Consider the following 23,938-nt stretch of genomic DNA (forward strand, 5'->3'; position numbering starts at 1 on the left):
ATATTTGTTAAATTATTGAATAAATCACGTCTCAGGAAAACCAACCCCAAGTTCTCTTCAGGACACAGAATACATAGGTATCATGCAGCCTGCTCACACAGAGGTGATACGTTTTCACATCATTCTTTCGTGCTGTATACCTATCTTCTCTCCAGATGAGGGTGAGGGACCTGCATGAAGAGGGGCGTTTGTGAGTGGCTGTTGTCTGCTGTGGTTGCAGCCCCTGGTCTGAACTCAAGGCCGAGAGTGTGTCCCTGGGTGTTTGAGGATTGACCCGTGCGTCCGGATGCCATGTTGTGAGTGAGGAGACTGGTGTGCCAGTAGGTGGCAAGCAAACCCTTGAGAGCCATGCACCTACCTGCTTGTCCCCTCCTGTCATTCCTCCCTTCCCCACCACCATCTGTGGAGGGGCAGCAGCAGAAACATATAAGCAGCTCAGCTGGGGCTTTGGGACTCCTGGAAGGGGAGACTCATTTCCACAAATGCCCAGCCTGCTCCCTGCAGGTCCTCAGAGGCTCGTGGATGGGGCAAGTCCCTTTCCCAGGCCCTAGGATTGATTCTAAGTGTCTGTGGGTGTCTGCAGGTTAAAGTGTCAGGAGACACACTACATCAGACCTGAGGGGACACCTGACACTGAGCCCAGCTCAGAACTAGGAGAGCTGGAGGGTCTGGATTTAAAGCCCTGTGCTGCCCCTTGCTAGCAGGATGACCTGGGGCAAACTGCCTATTTCCTCATCTATAAAACCAGGTGGTAATTGGTGCCAGGAGTCAGGGGCACAGTCAGTGCTCAGTGGAGGCTGACTTTTGATATCATTATCATTACTATTGTTGTTTTTGAGAACCTGTTGCACTGTAGACAGGATTTGCGCAGAACTTGTTAGAGGCTCCTGGGATTCAGAAGACGTGGGTTCAAGTCCAGGTTCAAATCTGGCTGTTGACATGGGGCAAGTCAGTCCCTTTTGCAGCTCTTGTTCCTCATTTATAAAATGAGTTATGATGGTGGAGGTGGCTTGCTTCATCAGCTGTAAAGTCCTCTGCGTTTGGGTCATTTCATCAGGATTTGTCCCTACTTTTCCTGCAGCCAAGCAGCAGCCCTTGGGGCAGGGTCTTTGCACCAGGCAGCGGTGTCCATGCTTCCTTTTTGGGGTGCAGAATAGGAGGATGCAGACACGCCCCTCATGCCAGGCCCTCCTTCCCCAGTCCAGGCTTGGGTGTACATGCATGGACAGTGTTCCTGGAAACCAGATGGGATTCCTGGAGCCCAAGTGGGTTTCCCCACGCCCCGCTTCTCGGGGAGTCACCACTGCCCCCTCTCATAATGAGAACCTCTGTTCTCAGGCACTGCCCACGAGACGTGGCAGCTTGGTGCCCTGGGGCCTGCATGTGTCTGCAAGGAGAATACAGAGGCCTGTCATAGGTGATCCTGGAAAAGCAAACCAAAACATTTGCTAGGCTGCCCATCACCTTACAGCCTACCTGGAGGCACAGCCTTCACTAACCGGGCAGAGGGGAGAGTGAGGCCTGCTCTTGAACTGCAGGGGAGAAGAGGGCTTCACCTCTCTGGGCCTTAGTTTCTCCAGCTGTAAAATGGGAATTCTAATACTTGTCTTACTATGAGGAGCAGGCGAGATGAGGCAGAACATATGTTTAGAAAGTTGAAGCAACAGAGGACCGTTGTCATAGGAACAGAGTTTTAGTCAAGTGCAAGTGTTTGCTCATCGTTGTGAAAGCTTGTGGTATTTCCATACACTCTGGGTCATGGGGGCCCCCCACCTGCCCAAACCAACGCGCAGTCTCCCTCCTTGCCCCCTCTTGAGGGCTTATGACTGCCTGGGCTGCAGCCCCTTCCATGCCTCTGCACCCCTGCCCTCCCCACTCCCCGCCTGTCCCCCCACTACAAACCCACCCGGCCATCAGCAGTGTGGAGGAATCAGTGCCCAGGACTGTGTGGAAGGGATGCCTTGGGCACCTTCATTCTGTTCTCTGTACCCTTGTGTTTTCAGAGTCATAGGACATCCGTGAACAAACACCAGGCCTGGAACAGTGTGCAGGCCCCTCCTGTCAGCCCCGTATTCACTCCCACCTCATCCACACGGGGCCTAAAGAAGCCTTTTTAGCACCTGAGAGCTCTATGCACGGGGTTTTGTTTTCAGTTCTCTAATCCTTGTTGCCTTATGCTTAAAGGACTCTATCCTGTACTAGAGAACTGGGAGGGCCGGAGACTCCAGGCCAGCCAGAAAGAAGCAGCCACTGAACCTGGAGCACATGGCAGGCCTTACCTGGGACCCAAGACCCTGGGCCCCCTTTGCTCCCTTCCGGTTCCCTGTGAATGACCCCTGTCCTTAGGGGCCACCATGCACACTCGTGGTCCGCCCAGAGGGCTGGGGGATGTTTGGCAGACTGTCGACTCTTCTCTCCCTGCCCGTCCCCAGAGAAAGGCACTTCTAGAGGCTTTCCAGGGTTTCCAGGAGGCTGCCGATTGTTTCCATCCCAAAGCAGAGGGACAGGGACTGGGGTCTGGGGCTCGCTGCCTGGGGTGACAGCCTGCTTCTATCTGCTGGGGCAGGCTATTCGCCCGCACCAGGCCCCGTTCATAAAAATGTAGGTGAAGTTGCACCAACCTCCTCAGTTCGTTGTGAGGGTCAGAAGAGAATGTCACGTCGGATCCTCACGTATGCTTGCCCATGCACAGGAAGCACTCAGTAAAGGTCAAGCCATTTTTCAAAACTATTTTAAAATAATTTGAGGTGGGGAGTCCAGCTCCTAAGTTTCCTTTCTTGATTGATGAATGAGTTTTTTTGGTCCTGCTGACCATAAATCTGGATGGAGATTCATTCACTCAACAGATTCTAAGCATCTACTATATATCAGGCACTGTTCTAGGCATTGGGAATCCGCCTTTGAATAAAACAGAATATGTCCTGTCCTCTTGGAGCTTCCAACTTCGGAATTCCAGCACAGGTTGGAGAAGATGGTTTCTGATACAAGGTACTTTATCTTCTTGAGTACATGAAAAGGAGCTGCTCTGAGCATGGATGTGACCATGGGGAGAAGGGACCACCACATACAGGGGGCCTGCCTGGACTTTGGTACATCATCTGTTACTAACCTCCTCCACAATCCTTTATGGTATAGGTGTTGTCAGCCCTGTTTTACAGAAGAGGCAGCTAAGGCTCAGAGAGGTTTAGAGTCTTGCCCAAAGTCACACAATAGTGGCAGAGGCAAGGTTCAAACCCGGATCTTCCTAACTCCAGAGTCCACGTCCTTTCCACGATGCTGAGCCGCTGCAGTTCCTTTGTTCTCTGGCCTTGTTGCAGCCCATGGGCTGTGTGTCAGGCATGGGGAAGTTCAGAAGAGGCTGAGGCACGAGGCCCCATCTCCATCCCGTTCTGAGAAGACACCTACATAATGCACTGTGATACAGGCTGGCGCGGGGTCAGACAGTGGCACAGACAGGGGAGGCGGGGTTCAGAAGAGGAGAAAGGAATTCCACCTGGGGGGGGTGTCTAGGACAAAACTTCCCCCCAGGAGGTAGCATTAAAGCTGAACTGAAGAATGGCTAGGACTTTTGCACCAGACATAGTGAAGAAAGGGATTCTATCGGACAGGCACAGCATAGCAAAGTCCTAGAGGCAGGAAGGCAGATGATGGATTCGGGACCAGCCATTCTTTGTGACTGGAGCCTAGGGGTGGGTGTGGAACCCGGAGGGGTTTTTTTAGGGGAAGATGCATCCAGAAGGTCAGGTTGTCACCAAGTCACAGAGGACCTCAAGCATCAGAGTGAGTTCTCCGTCCCAGGGAAGTAGGAGCCAGCCAGAGCTTCTGAGCCCAGAGAGCTGTGCTTGAGAGGCCCTTTGGCATTTTGGAACCTGATCTCTCTGGCCAGCCCTGAATGATAAACAGGAAGGAGCCAGATCCTGAAGGAACACATTTACTTCATCTAAGCAAACATTCACTAAACACCATCTCTATGCCCAGCACCACAGTCAGTTTAGGGACAGACAAGAGATTGGAGAGGAAAAAGAGGCCTAAATCCCAGGCGCTGCCCCCGCAGAACACCCGGGCTGGCTGGGGGCCCACTGAGCTACGAGAGAAGGGCCAAGTGCCATGAGCCGCCCGGGAGGAAGGTAGCTCTCGGCAGGTGGGATCAGGGGAGGCTTTGTGGAAGGGGGACTTTTGTGCCAGACCTTCGAAGCTTCTAGACTTCATACAGGTGGTGGTCGTTTCAAAGACTAAATGAGTGAGGCACAGCTCCTGCCCGGCCAGCCCCGCTCCTTAGCTCTGAGACTCTGGCGGAATTCTCCCTCCCCTCCTCTGGGCCCCCACTCCCTTGCCCACAGGGTGGCAGGGTTGTTGTGAGGGTTAGAGCTCGCATGGGCACCTGGAAATGCCGTCTTCTGTCATTGACAATGACCCAACTTCAAGGCTGATTGGTATAAAATCTACCATACGTGTAGGAAGGGGACCACCAGCGGCAGAGGCTAATCTGCAGGGAGGAGGGGCCTCCCGGAAGATCTGAGCTGGGTCTTAAAGAATGAGACGTGTCATTAGACCAGAGCTTTTGGAAGGACATTTGGGACATCACGAAGGGTCACCTCGCCCTCTCGGGAGACAGGCTGCTAGAGCTGTCAACCGGGCCACTTCTCCCACTGCCACCAGGGTACTGGTCCCCATCATCACACCAAAGGCAAAAGGGCTCCAGAGGCCTGGCCCTGCCCGTCTGAGTCTCCCCTCCCTCCCTCAAAACTCGGACTTCTGTTTGTAATTGCCTATAGGTGGAATTAATTAGTTACTGTCATTCTAACAACTCACAAGGGTGGCATATTTTTTCTCTAAATGCAGATATTCTTTTGAGGGCTGTGTCTTCCTTTACCTTTTGCAGAAAATCACTAACTTAAAAGAATTGCCTTTTTAAATTGCAGATTAAAGGGAAGCTTAATTAGAAGGAATGAAAGCAGTTGTGTTTGGAGCTTTTGTTCTTAACTTTTTCTTTTTCTTGTGCTGCTGAATCACTTGGAGTTTGTATATTTTTACTTTAGGTGGAATGATTTGCCTAATTAAGCCTGTCATTCATCACCACCTGTTCCCTCTAAAATGTATGGCTATATTATTAAGCTTGCAAGCGGATGTATGAATTAATTCAGTGGGGATTTACAGTGTTGACTGGGACGTTATTAGGTTTTATCCAATTTATCTGGTATGAAAACCGATATTTTTCCCCAGTACAGTGAAACAGCAGCTCATTAAGTTTCTTCATTCAGTCATTCTTTGAGCACCTGTTACGTTGTGGGCATGCTCTAGGGATGGGAGGTAGGGGCAAGTATGGTGTAGCCCCTGCCCTTGAGGGGCTCATGAGGAGCCAAACAAGGAAACTGGCAATTAGGGTACCATAGGCTGAGATCAAGGGGAGTCTGGGAAGGAGGTGAGGCCAGGGAAGGCTTCCTGGAAGAGGTGACCCCTGAAGAGCAAGTGGAGTCAGTCAGGTGGACAGTGGGGAGGGGAGGGTGTCCTGGTAATACAGGCAGAGAGCATGGCCTGGAAAGGGACCTGGTGAGATCTGAGACTAGGCAGGTTGCCAGGTCGTTGGTCGTGAGAGCTTGGGTTCCTTCCGTGATCGGTGTTCCATGCTCCATGCCTCTCTTTTCACCTTCTGTGCCAGGAGGTGTGTCGTGGGATTGTATACTGGGAGAGAGCCCCCAATTCTGATTTTAGCCGGTGGAACACCCAGGTTGTCAGAGGTGAAAGTGCCTTACAGTTCGTCTGGTTTCTCCCTCTCCTCTGCCTGTGGCAAAACTAAGCCTAGAACCTCATCTCCCGCCTAGCCCCTTCCCCAACCCCCACTCCTCTGCCCACTCCAGCACTGTTCACCCCCAGGGGCCAGAGGCCTGCCGAACTGCCTCCTCTCCACTCCCGACATCAGAAAGTTAGCAGAGGGGAGGCTTCATGGGAAAGTACACACTGGCCCTGTGCTCCCTGACCCCCTCCCCTGCTGTGCCCCGATCTCCCTCTCAGTGTGGCATCACACAGGAGTCTTCTCTGACTTGCCCCACACGTAATCAAGTCCTGTTGGAGTCGCCTCCCACATCCCTCTCATCACTGAGGGATTCAGCCTTCCCTAACTGGTCTCTCTGCCTCCAGGGTTGCCCCCAAACCCACCCTCCTTCAGCAGTCAGAGAGGTCTTTAAAGCCCAATCTGAAGAACGGCGTTCCTTCATTCAACCCATCGTAGGATCAAGTCTCAGCTCTTTATAAGGGTGACCAGGCCCTCACCTGTCTACCCGATCGCAGTGCTCACCGCTGCCCACGGTCACCCGTCCAGGACTCTGCAAGTTAGGGGGCTCAGGTCAGAATCTGCTTCACCTCTTCCTCACGCCCCCTCCCACCTCTTCCTCACGCCCCCTCCCAGAACATACACCCCATTTGACTGGTTGCCATGAGGGCTGGTGTGGTTCAGTGGGAGCCCTGGTGGGGGAGCTGGGCTGCTGGGAACCAGGGAAGGGCCCGCGGTGACATGTGTGCCAGGGCCCCGGCTCTGAGCTTCACCCCCATCACCACTGTGAAAGCCCAGCTCATCAGCCAAATGGAGGAGGCCTTTCTCAGACACACAACCCCAGGACGTATTCCCTACAAGGGTCTTGAGGTCATTGCCATCTTGCTGTCTGTCCCTGTGGTTGGACACAGGACAGAACCGTAGCTGGAGACGAGGGCAGGAGCCCCCAGCCAGTCCTCGCTCTGCCCCTACTCCACACTGCCAGTCCTGGCATCACAGGCTGTGGGCGTCTGGAGGTTGGAGCTTGGCCTCCATCCTGCTTTCTCACGGAGCTTAGAGTTTTCTGTGAGTCTTCTTCACCTGGACGATGCCAGCCCCATCCTCCAGCACTCAGGCCAGAAGCCTGTAAGTGACCTTGATCTGTCTCACTCTCACTCCAGCCTGAAGACACAGACCAGTCCTGTGCCTCTGCCGGAATCTGGTTTCTCACGGTCACTTCCACCCACCTCTCCCATGCCAGCCCATCCTGCAGGAGCTTCCCCTCTGCTCGGCCTTGCTCCCCTTCCATCTTGGTCTCTCTTTTTTTTTAATTCACAGTTTTTTTCTTAAGTAGGTTCACAGCAAAATTTGAGATGAAAGTACGGAGAGTTCCCATATACCCGCGTCCTCTATCCCTTGTCAGTCCAGCAATCCTGTTAAAAAGTGCCAGGTCAGGCTTCCCTGGTGGCACAGTGGTTGAGAGTCCACCTGCCGATGCAGGGGACACGGGTTCGTGCCCCGGTCCGGGAGGATCCCACATGCCGCGGAGCGGCTGGGCCTGTGAACCATGGCCGCTGAGCCTGTGCGTCCGGAGCCTGTGCTCCGCAACGGGAGAGGCCACAACAGTGAGAGGCCCGCATACCGCAAAAAAAAAAAAAAAGTGCCAGGTCAAAAGGCTTCCCCCGCCATCAGAACATCAGAATGGCTCTTCATTTCTCTCAAACCGAAGTTCTTCCCAAGGCCTCCAGAGCCCCACCACCTGGCCCTGCTCCCTCCCACTCCCCTCAGCCTCAAACTCCGCCCCCCCCCATCCCTCCAGTTGCCCTGGGCTGTGTTTTCTGTGTCACCCTTGGCCTGTTCCTAAATTCAAGACCCTTGAATTTTCTCTTCCTTCTCCCTGGGATGTCCTTCCCCCAGATGTCCACGTGGCTCGGCCCTCCTTTCCTCCAGTCATTTATTCAGATGCCATCCTTCAAGAGGCCTGCCCTGTCCTGCTTTTGTCTTCTCCGGAGCACTTAGCACCAGCTGGTGTGCTGTGGATCTGACTCATTTCACTTGTCGTCTGTCTCTCCTCACTCGGACCCTGAGCTCCAGAGACAGGGATTTCTGTTTTGCTCACTGCTGTTTCCCCAACCCTGAACTGTGCCTTGCACATGTGAATGAGAGTCTAGGGTGGACAGCCTGCTGGACCCCACTGCAGTCATGACAGGGACCACATACACATGCCTCCAACCTGTTCAGGGCCTTCCATTGGCAGGAACCTCCTCGCCCCTTCCCTCTGTTTTCTGTAGTGATTAACAGAGAAGAGTGTCTTGGAGGGATGGAAATGTTTCGCAGTCCTGATGCGTGATCTTGCTCCGCGCCTGAGACGCGCAACAGGTTCATTCACCTCCGTCCCCGTGGACAGCACATCACCACTGTCAGGGCAGGGGTTTCCCAGCACCTTCTGTGAATGTGAGATTGATTGCCGTGCGGCTGGTGTTGGAGGACAGCTGGCCACATCCACGCTCGCTGGTTGGGGGGAGATTTATACCATTGTGTGTCCGTGGGCCTGCACCTTGATGTGGCCTTGGGAACATTGTTCCGCAGGCCCTGGCCCAGCTTACTAAGCGCTCTGTGTATGCTGGGCCCATAGGATGCAGTCCCTCATGTGATCTCCCCAGCAGCCTGGTAAGGTAGGGAATGGGGCCTCAGAGAGGTTGAGCAGCTTAGCCAAGGCACACAGCCAGTCACTGGCCAGCTTAGGAGGGGGGTACTCAGGTCAGTTTGGAAGCTTCTGTGAAGTGCTTAGTACTGTGTCCACACTGAGCAGACATGATAATAAAAATAATAATAGAAATCATAATAAAAGAAAATATTTATAATAGCATTGACTGAGCACAGACTAACTGCATGCCAGGCGCTCTGCTAAGATGGCTGCACACCACCTGGCAGAATCCTCACAGCAACCCCATGAGGTGGGTACGGTCGTTATCCCTATTTTCCAGGTGAGGAAATTGAAGCCCAGAGAGATAACTTGCAAGGTGGACTAGCCAGTCTCCAGGAACACTTCTGGCAACTCCAGTTTTAGCTCAGTATTTTCTGCTTTTTGTGGGGTGTTTCCGGGGTCCTGCCCTCAAGAGGCATCCTCCCCAGCCCGTGGGGTGAACAACACTCTCACAGGTCCAGGACGGGAGGAAGGCACACTGGAGGACCCATTCCGCTGTGCCGGACACTGCTTCAGGCTCCCCTGGGTGCTTGGGTCCAGGACAAGGAGTAGACTTGGGTGATGCAACATGACCCTCGATTAGAACTCTCGAGGGTTGTCCTAGGAGAAAGGGGGCAGATGTGGCCTGTGCCGCCCCAGGTGGGATGGGAGACTGGGAGGAGGAGAGGAGCCACTTTGAGACAGGTTTTTGGCAGAAAATGAGGAACTGTCTAGGGGACTGTGCCCCCTCTGGGAGTGCCATGTCACCTTTGGTGGAGGTTGCAGGAGGGTTCCTTTGGGGACCAGGCTGAGCTCAGTGGCCTCTGGGGATTCAACCAGCCTCTCGAATGCACCATCTGTTTCTGATGGCACAGGCTTGTCCCGTTTTAGGAAGCCCACGTCTTTCGAGCCATGTTTGTTCGTTGCCTGGAACCCTTCTGCCTGCAAGTTGTAAAGCCCCAACGAGAACCATCAACCGTGACCCCACTATGCGCCACTCCTTGAGCTGAGCTCTGGGTAACCAGGTAACCGTGCTCTTTCTCTCTCTCCCCCACAGCCCAGTTTAATGGCAGTGAGAAACGGCAGTCATCCCCCTCGCCTTCCCGGGACCGGCGGCGCCAGCTTCGAGCTCCCGGAGGGGGCTTCAAGCCCATCAAACATGGGAGCCCCGAGTTCTGTGGGATCCTGGCAGAGAGAGTGGATCCTGCTGTCCCACTGGAGAAGCAAATGTAAGTTCTTAGGGAGCAAAGCCCAGTCTCAGCAACCAGTTCATGGAGTCACTGTGGAGGCTCATAGAAGGTCAAGGCCACTGTCAAGTCTGTCCGATTGGGGTTAGAGTGCATGTCTCCTGATTTCTGGCCCTGTCTCTCCACACTGTGTTGCCTGCCTTCCTTTAGTTGGCTAGTAGGAAGTTCTGTGAAATCGTCCACATGGTGCACCCCTCACTCTTATATGCTCCTTTCTAATTTCATCATCCAGCAGGTGAGTTTTTGAAAAGCTGAATGTATACCAAATCTTGCTGCCTAATTATATATTAGATTTATTTTTATAGCTGTAGTGATGGTTTTTTGTTTTTTTGTTTTTTGTTTTTTTTTTGGTAGTGATGGTTTTGCCCCACATCTGCTTGATATTAATTGGGCAAGGCCTGGACACTCTTGATTTGGGTTTTCCTCAGAGATTTCCCAGCTTTAATCGGCGTCCAAGTCCCATCCCTGCTGCCCCTTTCCCTCCCTGCTTCTCCTCAACACCGCTGGTCAGTGTTTACTGCCCCTCCCCTTGACCGTGATGACCATCTCCCTTCTCTGCTGGGGTGTCAGGTCCCTGCTCTGCTCTGAAACTTTCAGTGGCTCCCCATCACCGCCAGGATGAAGTCCCATATCCCATCTGCCGCTCACTCTGTGAGTTGCCCCCAGACTGCTTTTTCAGTTTCTCATCATTCCACATACCTGCCCTAGAGTGAGCTTCTCCAGGAGCTTAATAAAACACGTCCTGGATCCTGTGCTGGCACCGTCAGGTGTATCATCCTCTTAACAAGCGAATGTGGGATAAATGGGGTGATCATCTTATTGCAAAATGAGAAAATCGGGGCTCTAAGAGATGTGGAGCCTTGGCTAGGATATCATGGCTCAGAGTGCAGAGGTAGGATTCGCACTCCGTGACTCAACCCCACACTCTCCCCTCACTTTCCTCTCATATACACTTCCCCCTCACCCTTAGCACATGGCCGGCACAGAGTAGGCACTCAGTAAGGCCAAGAGATTAGCTGACACCAAGCCGGTTCCGTAGGAGACTTCATTGTGTGCGTTATGTACTATGTTAGTCTCCGCCCAGGGGATTCTGGTCTCACCCAGCCGGCAGTGCATCCCTCACAGGAAATGCTCCCTTGCTGAGCAGGATGCAGAGTTTTCCGAATGATGTCATGTGCTCCTGTGTCCCTTTTTAAGCGTGTGCTGCAGCCTCCTTTGTGACAGCCCTGCGCCTGCTACATCAAGCACATTGGAGGTGGGGTGCGCTCCCAGCGGGTGTTGTGTTAATCACTTCTCACAGCCACACAGATTGGGTGGCAGGTTTTGCTTATTTCTGATCAAACTGTGAGCTTTTTAATCAACAAACAAAATATGATCCAGAGATCCCTGGGAGTTGGGAGCTATTCAGCATGCATCCTGACCAGGTCTGCCTGGGTCAGTCTCAGCAACCAGTTCATGGAGTCACTGTTAAGCCTCCTAGAAGGTCAAGGCCACTGTCAGGTCTGCCTGATTGGGATTAGAGTGCGCATCTCCTGATTCCTGGCCCTGTGCTTCCTCCCTCCACACTGTATCACTGCCTGGGGTCAGCGGCCCAGCCTACCCTCTTCCCACTCCCAGATGGAACTTCATGGGCCCCTTGAGGGCAGTTCTGCCTTTCCTTTCCCGTTCCCACCCAACAAGGCCCTCGGCCAAGTCCAGAGTCGTGACTGGCTCCCCCCCCACCGCCCCCGTCTCATCTCTCTGGGATTATTCTGGCCTGCTGGAGACCCTGCCTCATCACCCGAGAGATGGGCTTAAATAACATCCCACTTCCAGAGGAGCCTGAGGACCCAGGTTCACTGTATCCCCCCACCTGGACTGGTGTTGCCTCAGAGAGTAGGGGGCCCCTTCAAGACCCGACTTCTCTCCACCCTAGCACAGAGGAGAGGGAACATGGGGACACTGAGGGATGTGCCCCAGTCTTAGAGGGTTATTGAAGGTGGACAGTCACACATCTGCCCGGGTACCCCTACCACTTGCTTGCTCTCCTGGGACGGTGGAAAGGCTGCTCAGGTACTCAGGGCAACTGCTCCCGGCCTTCTTCAGGCAGCCCACCGCCCCCTCCGTCCTGCGTCATTATTACCATCAGCATATAAACATGTGCCAGTTGTGAACTTCTTAAAGCAAATAAAGAAGTAATCCTGACGGGACATCCCCCTCTGGCTCTGGCCCCTGTTGGGAACATAAGCTCCATGAGGGCAGGAACTTGGCTGGGTCACCACTGCTCAGTGCCTGGAACAGTGCCTGCCACATAGTAGGTGCTCAGTGAATAGCTAGCTGTCCACTCAATGGACAAAGTCCCCAAAGAGGGACTTTGGGAACTTTTTCCCACGTGTCAGCACGTCTTCTCTCCCTTCCATCACCTGCCACTCTCTCACCCACCACAATCTGCTTCCCTTTTCTGCCCGAGTCACCAGGTGACCTCCTCTGACCTCTGTGGCAGCCAGCACGGTAGACGGCTCCCTCCTGCGGAGACAGTCTCTGCTCCTGGTTTTGCTCCTGCCTCCCCCGCCGGATCCTTGCCTCAACCTGACCTGAAGGTTAGACTGTCCGAGGCTCAGTTTCCAGCTACATGCTCTCCCTGGGTAGTCTCAGGATGCTGGTGGTGATTCACCAGTGCGCTTCCCCAGCCCACAGAACTCCCAACTCCTACGTCCAGCTGCCTTTGTGGAATCTTCACTTGGCTGACGAATGGGCATCTTGAATTTAAGACGTTCAAAACTGGACTCCTGATCTTCTCCTGGACACCCCCTCCTCCCCAGCTTCCCCACCTCCACAAATGGCATCACATCTACCTAGTTGCCCAAGCCACAACCCTGGAGTCATCTTGATTCCTTTGTTTGCATTATACCAGCATCTAGTACATTACTAAGTTCTTCCAGTTTTCCATCCAGAACACAGCCCGAATCCATCCATCTTCTTATCTCAGGTCCTCCCATCTGGACCACTGCAGAAGCCTCCTCTCTCGTCTCCTGCTTCATTTCCCCTCTGGCCGCTCTTCAGGGATGCCTGGCTAACCTTTTGTAAGATCATCCAGAGCAGGTATCTCTTAAGCATCTCTGTTTAAAACTCTCATTGCCCTCCCTATGCTTAGAATAAAATCAGACTTCTTCCCTTGGCCCACAAGGCCTCAGGGAACTGGACCCTGCCTTCCTCTCCATCCTCATCCTGTACCACTCACCACACTCACAGTGCTGGACCATTCTTGCTGCCTTTCTGCTCCGTGGACACCCCAAGCTCATTCCTACTTCTGGACCTTTGCATTTGCTGGTTCCTCTGCAGAGAACGTGTTTTCTTTGGCTCTTTACATGATCGACTCCTTCTCACAGTGCAGATTCTCAGGTCAAATGCCATCTCCTTGGGGTCCTCCCCTGTCCATTCATTCCACAGTAAGCACCTCCCCTGCCCCAGTCACTGCCTTCTCACAAACCCAATATTCCTACATAGCACTTGTCACTATCTGACATTGTTTCCTGAATCTATTTGTTGATTCTCCATCTCCCTGCATCAGTCCTGTGAGATCAAGGGTGTAGTAAGTGGTGAGTAAATATTGGATGAGCTCATGGATATTGGTTGGACTGGATGGCTATGGGTGAGTCTTCTTAATCCCTATGGTTCTGGCCTGAGTGGCCAGCTCTGCAAAGTCCAGCACATCCCCAAGATGGCCTGCTGCCTGGAATCTCTTTTCAGTCCAGACAAAGCCTCCTCGGGCGCAGGGGTTGGTCCCCAGCCGTGCCCCCCAACCCCAAGGACCACCCAGGCCCATCCTGGCTGCCCTCTCCCCATCCTCCAGTCTAGTGTCCTTTGCCCCATCTCTCCCAAACTCCTGGTTCTCCTTTGATCCTCGACCCTGAGTCCCCTGCCTTTCTCTCCGTGTGGAGTGACTGGAGCAGCGGGGGAAGGAACCAGCAGCTTATCCTGTTTACCCACCAGGGATTACCCTTAATGAGGATCCAGAGCCCCCGGAGGCCTGTCTGCCACCACCTCCCTTAGTGCTGCTTGTCCTGTGTTCAGGGGGCAGATGCAGACAGCACTTCCCTGGAGACCACTTCTAGGCCTTCCCTGAGGACGGCTCTGCCTCAAATATCTGAAACTTGTTTTCCGAATAAAACAGCGTTTTGTCAGCTCACTGGGGCTGTGTTACACAGGTGAAATTTCTCTTGTCTAACCTCTTCTCTCAAACACAGTCATGTATCCTTTCTTAAGCATATCCTGAGCCTTCACGTCTCTGGGAGGGTGAGCGGTCACCTCCTGGCGATCAGTGACCTGGTCACATGCTCATTGGATGGGGATACTCACATCATACTCACGCTCCAGTCCTTGCTTTCCTAGAGCTGGTTGGGTTTTTTTTAGGTTATAATTATGTCATCCTCACTGCTGCTAACTGTTCAGAACACTGCCTTATGAACGGCAGAAAGTGCAGAGAAAGGCAGTGCGACGCTTTTCTCCAAGCAGAATGTCTGTACCAGAACTTTCACGGCTACTGTTCACAGGGCACTCCTGGGCAGGTCCAGGAGGCAGCCTCCCCCATACACCTGGGAGCTTAAAATGTAGTCTGCGCGGGGAGCAGCAGCCTGAAATAGTGGTAGTTGGGGAAGTGACCCTTGGCCATCAACAAGTTCAGTCTCTTTCAGCTGATGCTCGTAGCTGCTGTTTGTGGAAACTCACCCCATTGCAGGCTGTGCACCAGCCCTTTAATGCATGGTCCCATTTGATCCTCACAACCCCAAAACAGGGGTGGAGTGATCCTAACTTGGTAGGGAACCCCGAGATGTACCCAGGTGCAGCCACTTGCCCCAGAGTGCCCGGCTGGCCAGTGGCAGAGCTGCATCTGTGACTCAGCGGCCAAAGGGTGATCCATCCTTGACCATCCAGCACCCCTGGTTCTCTTCCTGACCCCATCTCTGGCCACCTTCCCACTGATCCAGCCCCTCAGAGACTGTCACGTAAACAGAGACCCGTTCTGAGTATACCCGCTGGTCGGCATCTTAGGATCCTCACTCTGCCACTGCAATTTTACCTTCAGCTTTTTCAGTCTTGAAAATCAACGTTCCCCTTTTGTTCTGCAGTCAAGCATCTGCCACTGCACCCCTCCCTTCTGATTCTGCCACTCACCACATGCTGTCCAGAAGCAGTGGCACTGGCATTTCCACGTGCCCAGTCGATGCCAGATGCACTTGGCAGGAGCACTGGTGTGACCCCCCCACCCCAAATGCCTGCTCTCCTGAGTGATGAGCACCGCCCACTAGTCCCACAGATGTCGCAGAGCCAGCACGTGTCCCTCCTGTCAGCGCCCTCTGACGGCTTCTGTGTCACTCAGATGGAGAAAGCCAGAGTCCCCGCATTGCCTTGCGCGCAAGGCCCCCGAGCCGGCCCTGCTGCGTGGCCTCTTCAGCCTCAGCACCCACCCCACTGCCTTGCCTCGCTCCAGCCACGCTGGCCTCCTTGCTGTTTCCAAAACATGCCAGGCACTCCCGCCTTTGCTGCCCTTCCTTCTGCCAGATACGCTCTTTTCCAGCTGCTGTCCTTCGTGGCTTCCTCCCTCACCTCCTTCAGGTTCACGCTGAAATGTCTCTCTCTGCAGAAGGCTTCCCTGGCAGCTGCGTAAAATAGCGGTCCCTCCCGCCAGCTCCAAGCCAGGCAGCCCTGCTTCGTTTCCTCCATAGCCTCCACACTAGACCGGAAGCTTCATGGCGAGGAGATCGCAGGTCTGCTCACTGTTCTCTCCCCAGGACCTGCGTGCAGCAGGCATTCGGTCGATGTCTAGTGAGTGACTGAACGCACGGATACACACGTGTGCACAGGTGCACGCACACACACAAACGCACGTGCACTGCCTCGTGACAAGGAGGCCCGGGACGCCGACAGCTGCCCTCGGAGAGGCTGAGCCTCGTCGGGGAGGAGCGGATTTCAGGGTGTCAGCTGTGGGGGTCCGTCCCTGCTGGGTTCTGACCCCGTCTCTTCTCCGCAGATGGTATCACGGAGCCATCAGCAGAGGAGATGCGGAGAACCTGCTGCGACTCTGCAAGGAGTGTAGCTACCTTGTCCGGAACAGCCAGACCAGCAGGCACGACTACTCCCTCTCCCTGAAGTGAGTACACCTTGGCCACCTCCTGGGCCCTCGGCAGCCTCCAGCGATGCGTGGCCTGGCCCCAGTGTCTGGGGCAGAAAGACCCGCCAGTGTCCCCCAAGGGAACTTGCCAGCATGAGTTATTTCAAGCCTCGCTTTTCCAATTTGATCTTATTCTGGGATACAGAGGAGTTTTTATGTCCTCTGTTTCTGCCCCCCACAAAGAGGGGGGGCATTTTCCTAGAATTTATATTAAATATCCAAGAATAGCTTTCACACGTACGGTGAGCCAGGGACTATAGAAGTGCGTAGCATGCCTCATCCCTCTCTCAACCCTCACACAGCACTTTGATGAGAAACATCTTGTCCCCATTTTGCAGATTAGGAAACTAAGGCTCAGAGAGGGGCCATGGCTGGCCCAAGGGGCAGGGCCAGTACTCAAGGCCTGGTGTTTGACTCCCCACTGTTCCTGCTGCCGCCATGAGAACCACCCTTTCCTTATGTTCTAGGTTGCTGTTTGGGAAAGTTTCACTTTTAGGTGTCACACAAAGGTTGTGAGGAACACTGGGAAGAGCCAGGAAGAACCTTGCTGGCATTATCACCTGTCAGGTCTTTCTGGATACGAGGCCATTGCTTTCAGGATAGGTGGCCCTGCCATAAGAAAAGGGTTTTTTGATTGAGGGCTTCATCATTTAGTGCCGTTACTGACTGGATGGAACCCAGCGGATTGTCTGAAACCCATTTTACAGACAGGAAAACTGAGGCCTGGAGAGAGGACGGATTTAAAGAATTAGTGACAGAACTGGGGCATAAACCCAGGCCCTTCAGCCAGCACAGACCATCAGGAGTGGTGCAGCCCTCTGCCTGCTTCCTTTCTGCTCTACTCACCATTGTTCAAGGCCATGTGATGGAGAGAGGGCCTGCTGGGATGCAGCTGTCAGGAGAGCCCTGTGCAGGCCGGGTTGTGTAGTCAGTAGGGTCAGTGCAGCCAAGGAGAGAGAGATTGGCCTGTGTTCTCTGCTCAGGACTGACCCCACCTGAGAGGGACAGTGACAAACTGCAGAGCAGAGCCTGGGCAGGAAGCAGAGGCACTGGAAGTCCGCCTGGAGAAGAGAGGGTGTGTGGAGACTTGGGGGCACCACAGATCTCTCAAGGACATCAGGGCAGAAGTGGTAGATGGGAGAGTTATGGGCAGGCAGATTCCAGGTCAGTGAGAGGCGCAGTTCTCTAACAGAGCCAATCAGGAATCAGAACGATCCAAAGCTGCCTCAAGAAGTAGCGAGTATCTCATCACTGGGGGTGTGTGCAACCGGGAGCTGGACAACCGCCTTGCCAGGGAGGACGTGGAGGGGATTTCTAAGCAGCTGGGAGGGCACTCAGGACAAACGGCACATGCATGCTTCATCGTCCACCATCAGGCCTGACAGCTTAAAGAATCAGGCCAGTTATTGCAGCCCAGGAAAATTCAATACATTAAACCGTGGCTGGGCTGGAGGCGGCCAAAGCCAGAGGGCCACAGTGGGGTCAGGTGCACACCGCTGGCTGTGCTGCCTGGGGCCAGGGGGTCTTCAACTCCCCACTGCTCCATGCAGCCCCCTCCCTCCCTTACTGTTCGAGGTAATCTGGCAACCCGGGTGCCCATGAGTGATGCTTCCAGATCTTCACCTTCCCGCCTCAAGGTGAATTGTGCCTTTCTGGACTGCAAGAGGTAAAAGAAGCAAGTGACATCAGAGATGGGACTCCTGTGTCACCACCTTTCCCTGGTGACCCAGACAGCCTGCCCACGCCCTGGGCTTCCTCACTCTCATCACGCTGGCAATCTCTGAGTTCCTCAGTGGAATTCTGTCGTCTGGGACCAGGCCAGAGGCGTCTTCCCGAGAGGGCTGATTGAATGCACAGAGAAAAGGGTGGGGCTCCCCGTGCCAGGCCCAGTCGTTCATCATGAGGGCCAGGGCCCCATCGCACTTCTGTTCATTCACTGGGCGCGTGCCGGGCCCCTGCACTGGGCAGGCCTGGCTGGACGTTGGGGCCCCTGGTGACCCCACCACAGCCCTGCCTGCAAGGAAGAAACAGCCTCCCAAGTTCCCAGGATGTTTTGGGGCTGAGGCGCCAGCATGGGAGCACACAAGGAATCTCGAGCCAGTGGCAGGAGTACTCATGCCAGCGGTGCCTGCGCGGTCCATTCCTCAGTGCCCTGAGCCCATGCCCTCCGTTATACAAACAGGCCCAAATGCCAGCTCACCGATGGGTCTTCAGAAGAGTGTTTCTGTCAAAGTCCTAAGAGCATAATTCCCTTTTCGTTCCTGGTTTGCTCCCTTCCCTAGACCGTAGGACCACTCTCGGGATGGAGAGCGCCTTGATTCTCTTCTGCTCTGTAACAGGCTTATAGTCCAGGGGCCGGGCTTCCCCACTTGCTGGCCTTGTGGCCTTGGCAGCCACGTCACCTTTCTGAGCCTCAGTGTCCTCATCTGTGCATGAGAGGTGACGCTGCTCTCCTTACATCGATGCTTATCAGTGTCTCTGGCTCTCCGGAGTTCCCCTGCCCGTGGGCTCAGCCACCCATTGTCCTTGGAGTGCTGTGGCAGGATCCCCTGCACCTCCCAGGCGAGGGGAGGAGGTGGAGGAGACTGAGGGCGCAGCCCAGGGGCCTGCGCTGGGATCCCAGATCAGAGCACTCTGCCGTCAGGCCCAGGTTTGTCTTCCTGGACCCGTCCTGTCAGTTCTCATTATCAGGAAGTGCAATTTGGATGACTGATCTCTGCCCATGGGTGCTGGAGGTGGAGGGTTTAGTTTTGCATGCTTGTCAGGAGCCATTAGCTCCCAAACGCCAGAGGGGTGGTCTTACCTGGTCAGCTTTCTCTTGAAGAAGGCCAGCAGTGGGGAGGAGGGCTAGGCCATCCGTGGCTGGCCAGAGCAGCCCGCTAAGTGGAGGTGGGCTTGCTTTCCAGAGCAGCCTCAGTTCCCAGTGACCAGTCAGGCTGCCGGCCAGGGAGTGACACCTGGCATTCATCACCTCAACCACAAATGGAACTGCCCTGGTACTGAATGTGCCGGCTGCTTGGGGCAAGTGCCAGCTTTGTCAGCCACCGTGGAGGTCCAGGGACTCCACATCCCGAAGCCTCCCTGGTGGGGGTAGGGTGGGGAGTGGCATTATCAGGAGTGAGGTGCAAATTTACATTGGAATTCCAGCTATGTTATCATGTGAGCCTTGGGTCATGCGATGAGGGTATTCCAGGGTGGAGGAAAGTGTTTGGGGGAGTCTGGCCCCAGAGGACAGGGCCCTCCACCCCTCACGGCCTTCCCTCAGCACATAGTTATCAGAGCCCTTGGTACCAGGCACTAGGCTGAGCAGCAGAGGGAGCAGAGGAGAGGACAGCCCGGCCCAGGCTGCAGAACTCCCAGTCTGGGCCTTGTTGCTTGCATGTCTGCACAGAGGCCCTTGGGGGCCAGAGCTGGCGCTGGAGTGAGAGGGTCTGGAGAAGCTGCTGCGCAGAGGTACACTTAAGCCTTAAAGAAAGGGTAGGCATTCCCCAGGCAGGGACAGTTGGTGGGCATCTCAGGTGGAGGGGACAGGCTAGGCAAAGCCCTGGAGATGCAGAAGAGCCTGGGCAGGACTCGCGCCCTGCAGAGGAGCTGAGACTCAGTTCTTAGTGACGGGGCCACTCTCAGGCACCCGCCTGTATGCTTAAACCCCACTTCCACCCTGCAAATCCACAACACTTCACGATTTAGAAAGCCTGCGCGTTCGCCTCGGGACAGCCCCACGGGGTGGCCAGGGCAGAGACCACCATCCTCGTTCTCACCTTAGGGTAGAGGAAGCTGACCGACCAGCTGAGACTGGAGTGGAGGCAGAGGACTCCCAGCCCAGTGTCTCCTCACCCGCTCCCAAGCACTCCTTACACCGGCCAGAAGGTCATCGGTGTCGAACCTGAAGCGACCGTAGAGGCCTGCCTGGTCCAGTCCCTTTGCTTCATGGCTGGGGAGACTGAGACCCACAGGGGATTTGTGACTGACCAGCTCCCCAGCTGGCAGCTGACCACACTGACGAGAGATGGCGACTGCTTCCCACTGTGGGGACCAGGCAGATCCCTGGACCAGCCTAAGCTGCCACCCACCTGCCCCTTCACCAAAACCCCCTGCACCCGTGGCAATCCAAGATGGCGCCTGCCTCCCTCACCTCCTCGCATCCATCCAAGTCCCCTCCATGGCGGATGCCCCCACCCGTGAAGCAGTCTTGCAGAGGTCCTGCCTCATTGCTTTTGAACACTGCCCTCATCCCCTCCTTCTGCAGAACTCTCCCTCTTCCCCTCTCCAGCCTGACCTGACAGGGCGTCAGACCCTTGGCGCCCTCTCAAGCCATCAGCACACACGTTGGCCCCAGCACCAACCATTGACCCCTGCTACACTCACTCTAGCCTCGGGGAAGTGAAAGGTTGAGCTTTTAGAAGTTGGCAAGAAAACATCACCCTCTAACACAGTTTACTGTTTGGAAAGGCAAGCAGTGGGGGAAAGGGATGAAAAATCTCATTAAAAGGGTTCTTTAGGCACTTTGGACTGTGAATGACTCTTTGCAATTTCTAGTTTCATGAGTTTTTGCAAAGGAATCTGGACAAGATGAGGGAAACAGGATTCCAAAGACCAGAGGGTTTGCTGCTGAGGGCCGGGGAGGCAGGGAGAACGCCAGGGCCTCCTCGTACACAGGGCAGGCTCTGCCTGTTCTGGGCACCCCCCGGGGATGGGGGCAGACAGAGTGGCCCTCCTGAGGCCTCAGCAGGGATGCCCCTGCTCCTTTGACAAGGGCCCAGCCCTGTTCTCTTTAAGCACTGAGAGCCCCAACTCCAGTGGGGGACATGGCCCCAGGGAGCCCTCACAAAGGGGCCTTCAGCTTTCAAATCCCCAAAGGCAAACTTCACAGCATCCCTGCAAATGTGTAGCCCAGATTCTGACCTCAAGAGACATTTCTGGGGTCTGACCTTTTTCCATCAGGGTACAACTCAGCCCTGATCACTCAGGAGCCTTCCTCAGCCCATAGGCTCTGCCCCTTCAGTGTCTTGTTATTTAGCGGGCTCCAGTCTCCAGGAGTTCATAGCCCAATCGGGGAAGAAGTGGTATTTACACGAGTAACTCAGATACTCATAGAACGTGTTTAAGGCTCCCCAAGGCAGAAAATGCTCAGGGCTGTGAAAGAGGGAAGGAACCAGAAGAGGGGGTGTTTGAAGGTTGGGCAGATCTTAGACCTGTGCACAGGGTAGAGAGGGCAGCCAGGCAGAGGGAATGGTACAGAGGCAGGAAGGGCAGAGCTTGTGTCAGAACAACAGATGACATTGATGGGAGCCAACGAGAGGGGTGGCCCTAGTCATCAGGCTGAGGAACTGGGGACTCTAACCTGTAGGGCAGGGAGCGTTCCTGAAGGTTTTGAGCAGCGTCGCAGTCATGTCCCCAGAGCTGTATTCTAGAACCATTCATGAACCAGGGTGTCAAATGGAACACTACTCTGCCTCCCTCTCCCCGACATGTCCACAGACATGCCACCCGAGCTAGCACAGTCCAAGAGGTGGGCAGCACGTGGCCACACGTCCCAAGGGGAGATCCAGGGCAGCCCTTTTAAAGATGTAGAGGGAAGGGGCTTTCCTGGTGGTGCAGTGGTTGAGAGTCCGCCTGCCGATGCAGGGGACACGGGTTCGTGCCCCGGTCCGGGAAGATCCCACATGCCGCGGAGCGGATGGGCCCGTGAGCCATGGCCGCTGAGCCTGCACGTCCGGGGCCTGTGCTCCGCAACGGGAGAGGCCACAACAGTGAGAGGCCCGCGTACCGCAAAAAAAAAAAAAAAAAAAAAAATGTAGAGGGAAAAGCATGGGCTCTGCAGCCAGAAGTACCTGGGTTCGAACCCTAGCTCCATCTCTTACCTGCTGTGTGGTTCTCGGCCAATGACTTTACCTCCCTGATCATCACCTAGAAAGCCACGTAGGCCACTCTCATGAAGTTGTTGTAATAATTAACGCAGCTCAGCAGGTATATGCCAGTCTCCGCTCCTCCCAGCTTTCCCGTAGCCTTTAGAAATTGCCGTGGAGGCAGCAAGGTGGACAGGGCTGCACCAGGTCAGGCGCCCTCAGGGTGCTCTGGGCTACATCTGCTTCTGGATGACACGGGCGAGTGTCTTCCCCGTTCCCACAGAAAGAGGGTCTGGCATTTGATTTGTGAATTTGCTTCCAGGTCCAAGCTGTCTTTCTGCTCAGTCCTAAGCGTGGTGGGAAGGAGGGAGCGGGACAAGAAGATGCCTCCTGCTCTGATTGCTAAACGAGGCCCGTCAGGTTCCTGCTTGGAGCTGGGGGTCTGTGCTGACTGCTGGGCAGCCAGTCTTCACCCAAAAGATGCTTCCTGGGAGGGTGGTGAGCGTAGCAGGGCCAGAGGAGCTGATGGGCTGCGTTCCAGGGGCGCTGGGGGCACATTTCTGTTAGAGTTGTTTTTCTTTCTTCTCTCCCCTCATTGATTTATATAGTAGAGGAGAGAGTTTTCAAACAGTAGGCATGTCTGGGTCTAGGCAGGCGGGCCAGTGATTAATCTTAGTTTGTTGCTGCTGACAGCCAGGAGCAAGAAATAATAAAGGTTTGCGGGGCGGGGAGAGGCGGGGGATGAGGAAAGGCTGCTCGCCCTGCGATCATCGGCAGGGAGCACGGACTTCATTTCCTTCTGCCGTCTGAGCACCCCTTGTCGGGTCGACATCTGAGGCTCCAGCCTCTCAGCTCCATGGGGGCTGCTCCCATGGCCAAGCCCCCAGGGTGGTCCCCTAGACCACAGTAGAGCCTCCCCGGCCGTTGTTGGGTTCCCTGCCCAGCATGTCCTCCTGCTCCAGGATGTAGGACTCCATCACCACCACTTACTCTCCTCTCCAGCCTGCCCTTGAGGGCAGAGCTTCAAGAAAGGCAGGTGTGTGCCGCCCGGGGCACTGCTCTGCTGACCAGGGCCCTGGGTTCCTGGCTGCCTGCTCCCGTGACTCTGCACCTCTCTGAGCTGCCAGGTGGGTGTGAGGGCTGGAGAAGGGGGAGTACAGAAGAAAGAGAGGTGGGGGTCAGGCAGACCGGCACAGGGGTAGCTGACTGACTCCAGGCAGACAGTGATGGCAGGAAGGGGTGGAAGGAGGAGGGGTTTTGACATGGGCCTTGGGAACTGAGGAGGGTTGAGGCAGTTGGGGATGGGCAGGGTAAGGAGCTGCCCATTCTGAGGAAACAGCAGCCCACGAGGACAGAAGCTGCCTACTTTCCAATCCACAGTTTTCAATATATCCCATCACTAACTCCTCCCCATCTCCCCAGGATAGAGGCAGCTCTGTGCAGCAGAAGACATGGGCTCTGGATCAGTCTGGATTGGACTCTTGAACCCCAGCTCTACCACTTACTAGCAGGGTGGCCTTGGACAAAGGGACTTAACATCTCTGAGCCTCTATTTCCTCATCTATAAAATGGGTTTTACAGAGGTGTTCCTGAAGAGATGATATACGTGAAGTGCTTGGCATGTGCCCAGCAGGCATTAAGTGAGTGGTAGCCCACTGTCTTTGTTACAGACTTTGGAGAGCCATGGGTTATTGAGGAAAGAGCTTGGTGTGGTCCAGAGCCTTGAGAATTGTCTGGATCTGTCCATGCCCGCAGCTACTCCCCTTTATGGTGGTGGGATTTTAGAATTTATGCAGGCTGCAACTTGAGAAAATCCTGCACTGTTATGACTGAGACTCAAATCACAGGGCTAGAGTCAAATCCAGACTGCCCTTGTTCTGGCTGTGTGACCTTGGGTAAGTCACTTAACCTCCCTGGTCTCCCAGTTCTTGATCAGTACCTGAAGATGATGACCACTTCAACAGGCATTCCTTTCTGTCCCCCCTACTGTCCTGCTGACCCCTATCTCTCCCTCCACATCTTCAGACATTATGAGTCGATTACAAGAACCAGAACCTGGTCCAGGACAGTAGCTCTCATACATTAAGTACACTTGAGCAGAAATCTTGGGATTTAGGGAACAGAAAGAGACCTTTTACATCACCTGGCCCAATGCCCTGTACAGGTGGAGAAACTGAGACCAGAGAGAGGAAGAAGCTTGTTTGCCTCCCGGCTTCCCATGCAGGCCCTGTTTTCTGGCAGCATTTGCATTGGCCT

The 23,938-nt window shown here is 54.6% G+C and overlaps 1 protein-coding gene across 5 annotated transcripts in view; it reads left to right on the top strand.

The window, feature by feature from the left end:
* SHB (SH2 domain containing adaptor protein B) overlaps positions 1-23,938 on the top strand; it is a 136,439-nt gene that overhangs the window by 94,904 nt on the left and 17,597 nt on the right. For 3 of the 5 annotated variants that reach the window (XM_082843537.1, XM_082843538.1, XM_082843539.1), the window contains exons 4-5: positions 9,493-9,664; positions 15,693-15,812. In XM_082843537.1, coding sequence (XP_082699663.1) covers positions 9,493-9,664; positions 15,693-15,812 — 292 coding nt within the window. Of the gene's footprint in view, positions 1-9,492; positions 9,665-15,692; positions 15,813-16,300; positions 18,783-19,599; positions 22,812-23,938 lie in introns of those variants that run through there. The other 2 variants (XM_082843540.1, XM_082843541.1) reach the window with 2 other exon arrangements.

Source organism: Leucopleurus acutus (genome assembly GCF_964270905.1).
Source record: "Leucopleurus acutus genome assembly, chromosome: 7".
Lineage (NCBI taxonomy): Eukaryota > Metazoa > Chordata > Mammalia > Artiodactyla > Delphinidae > Leucopleurus > Leucopleurus acutus.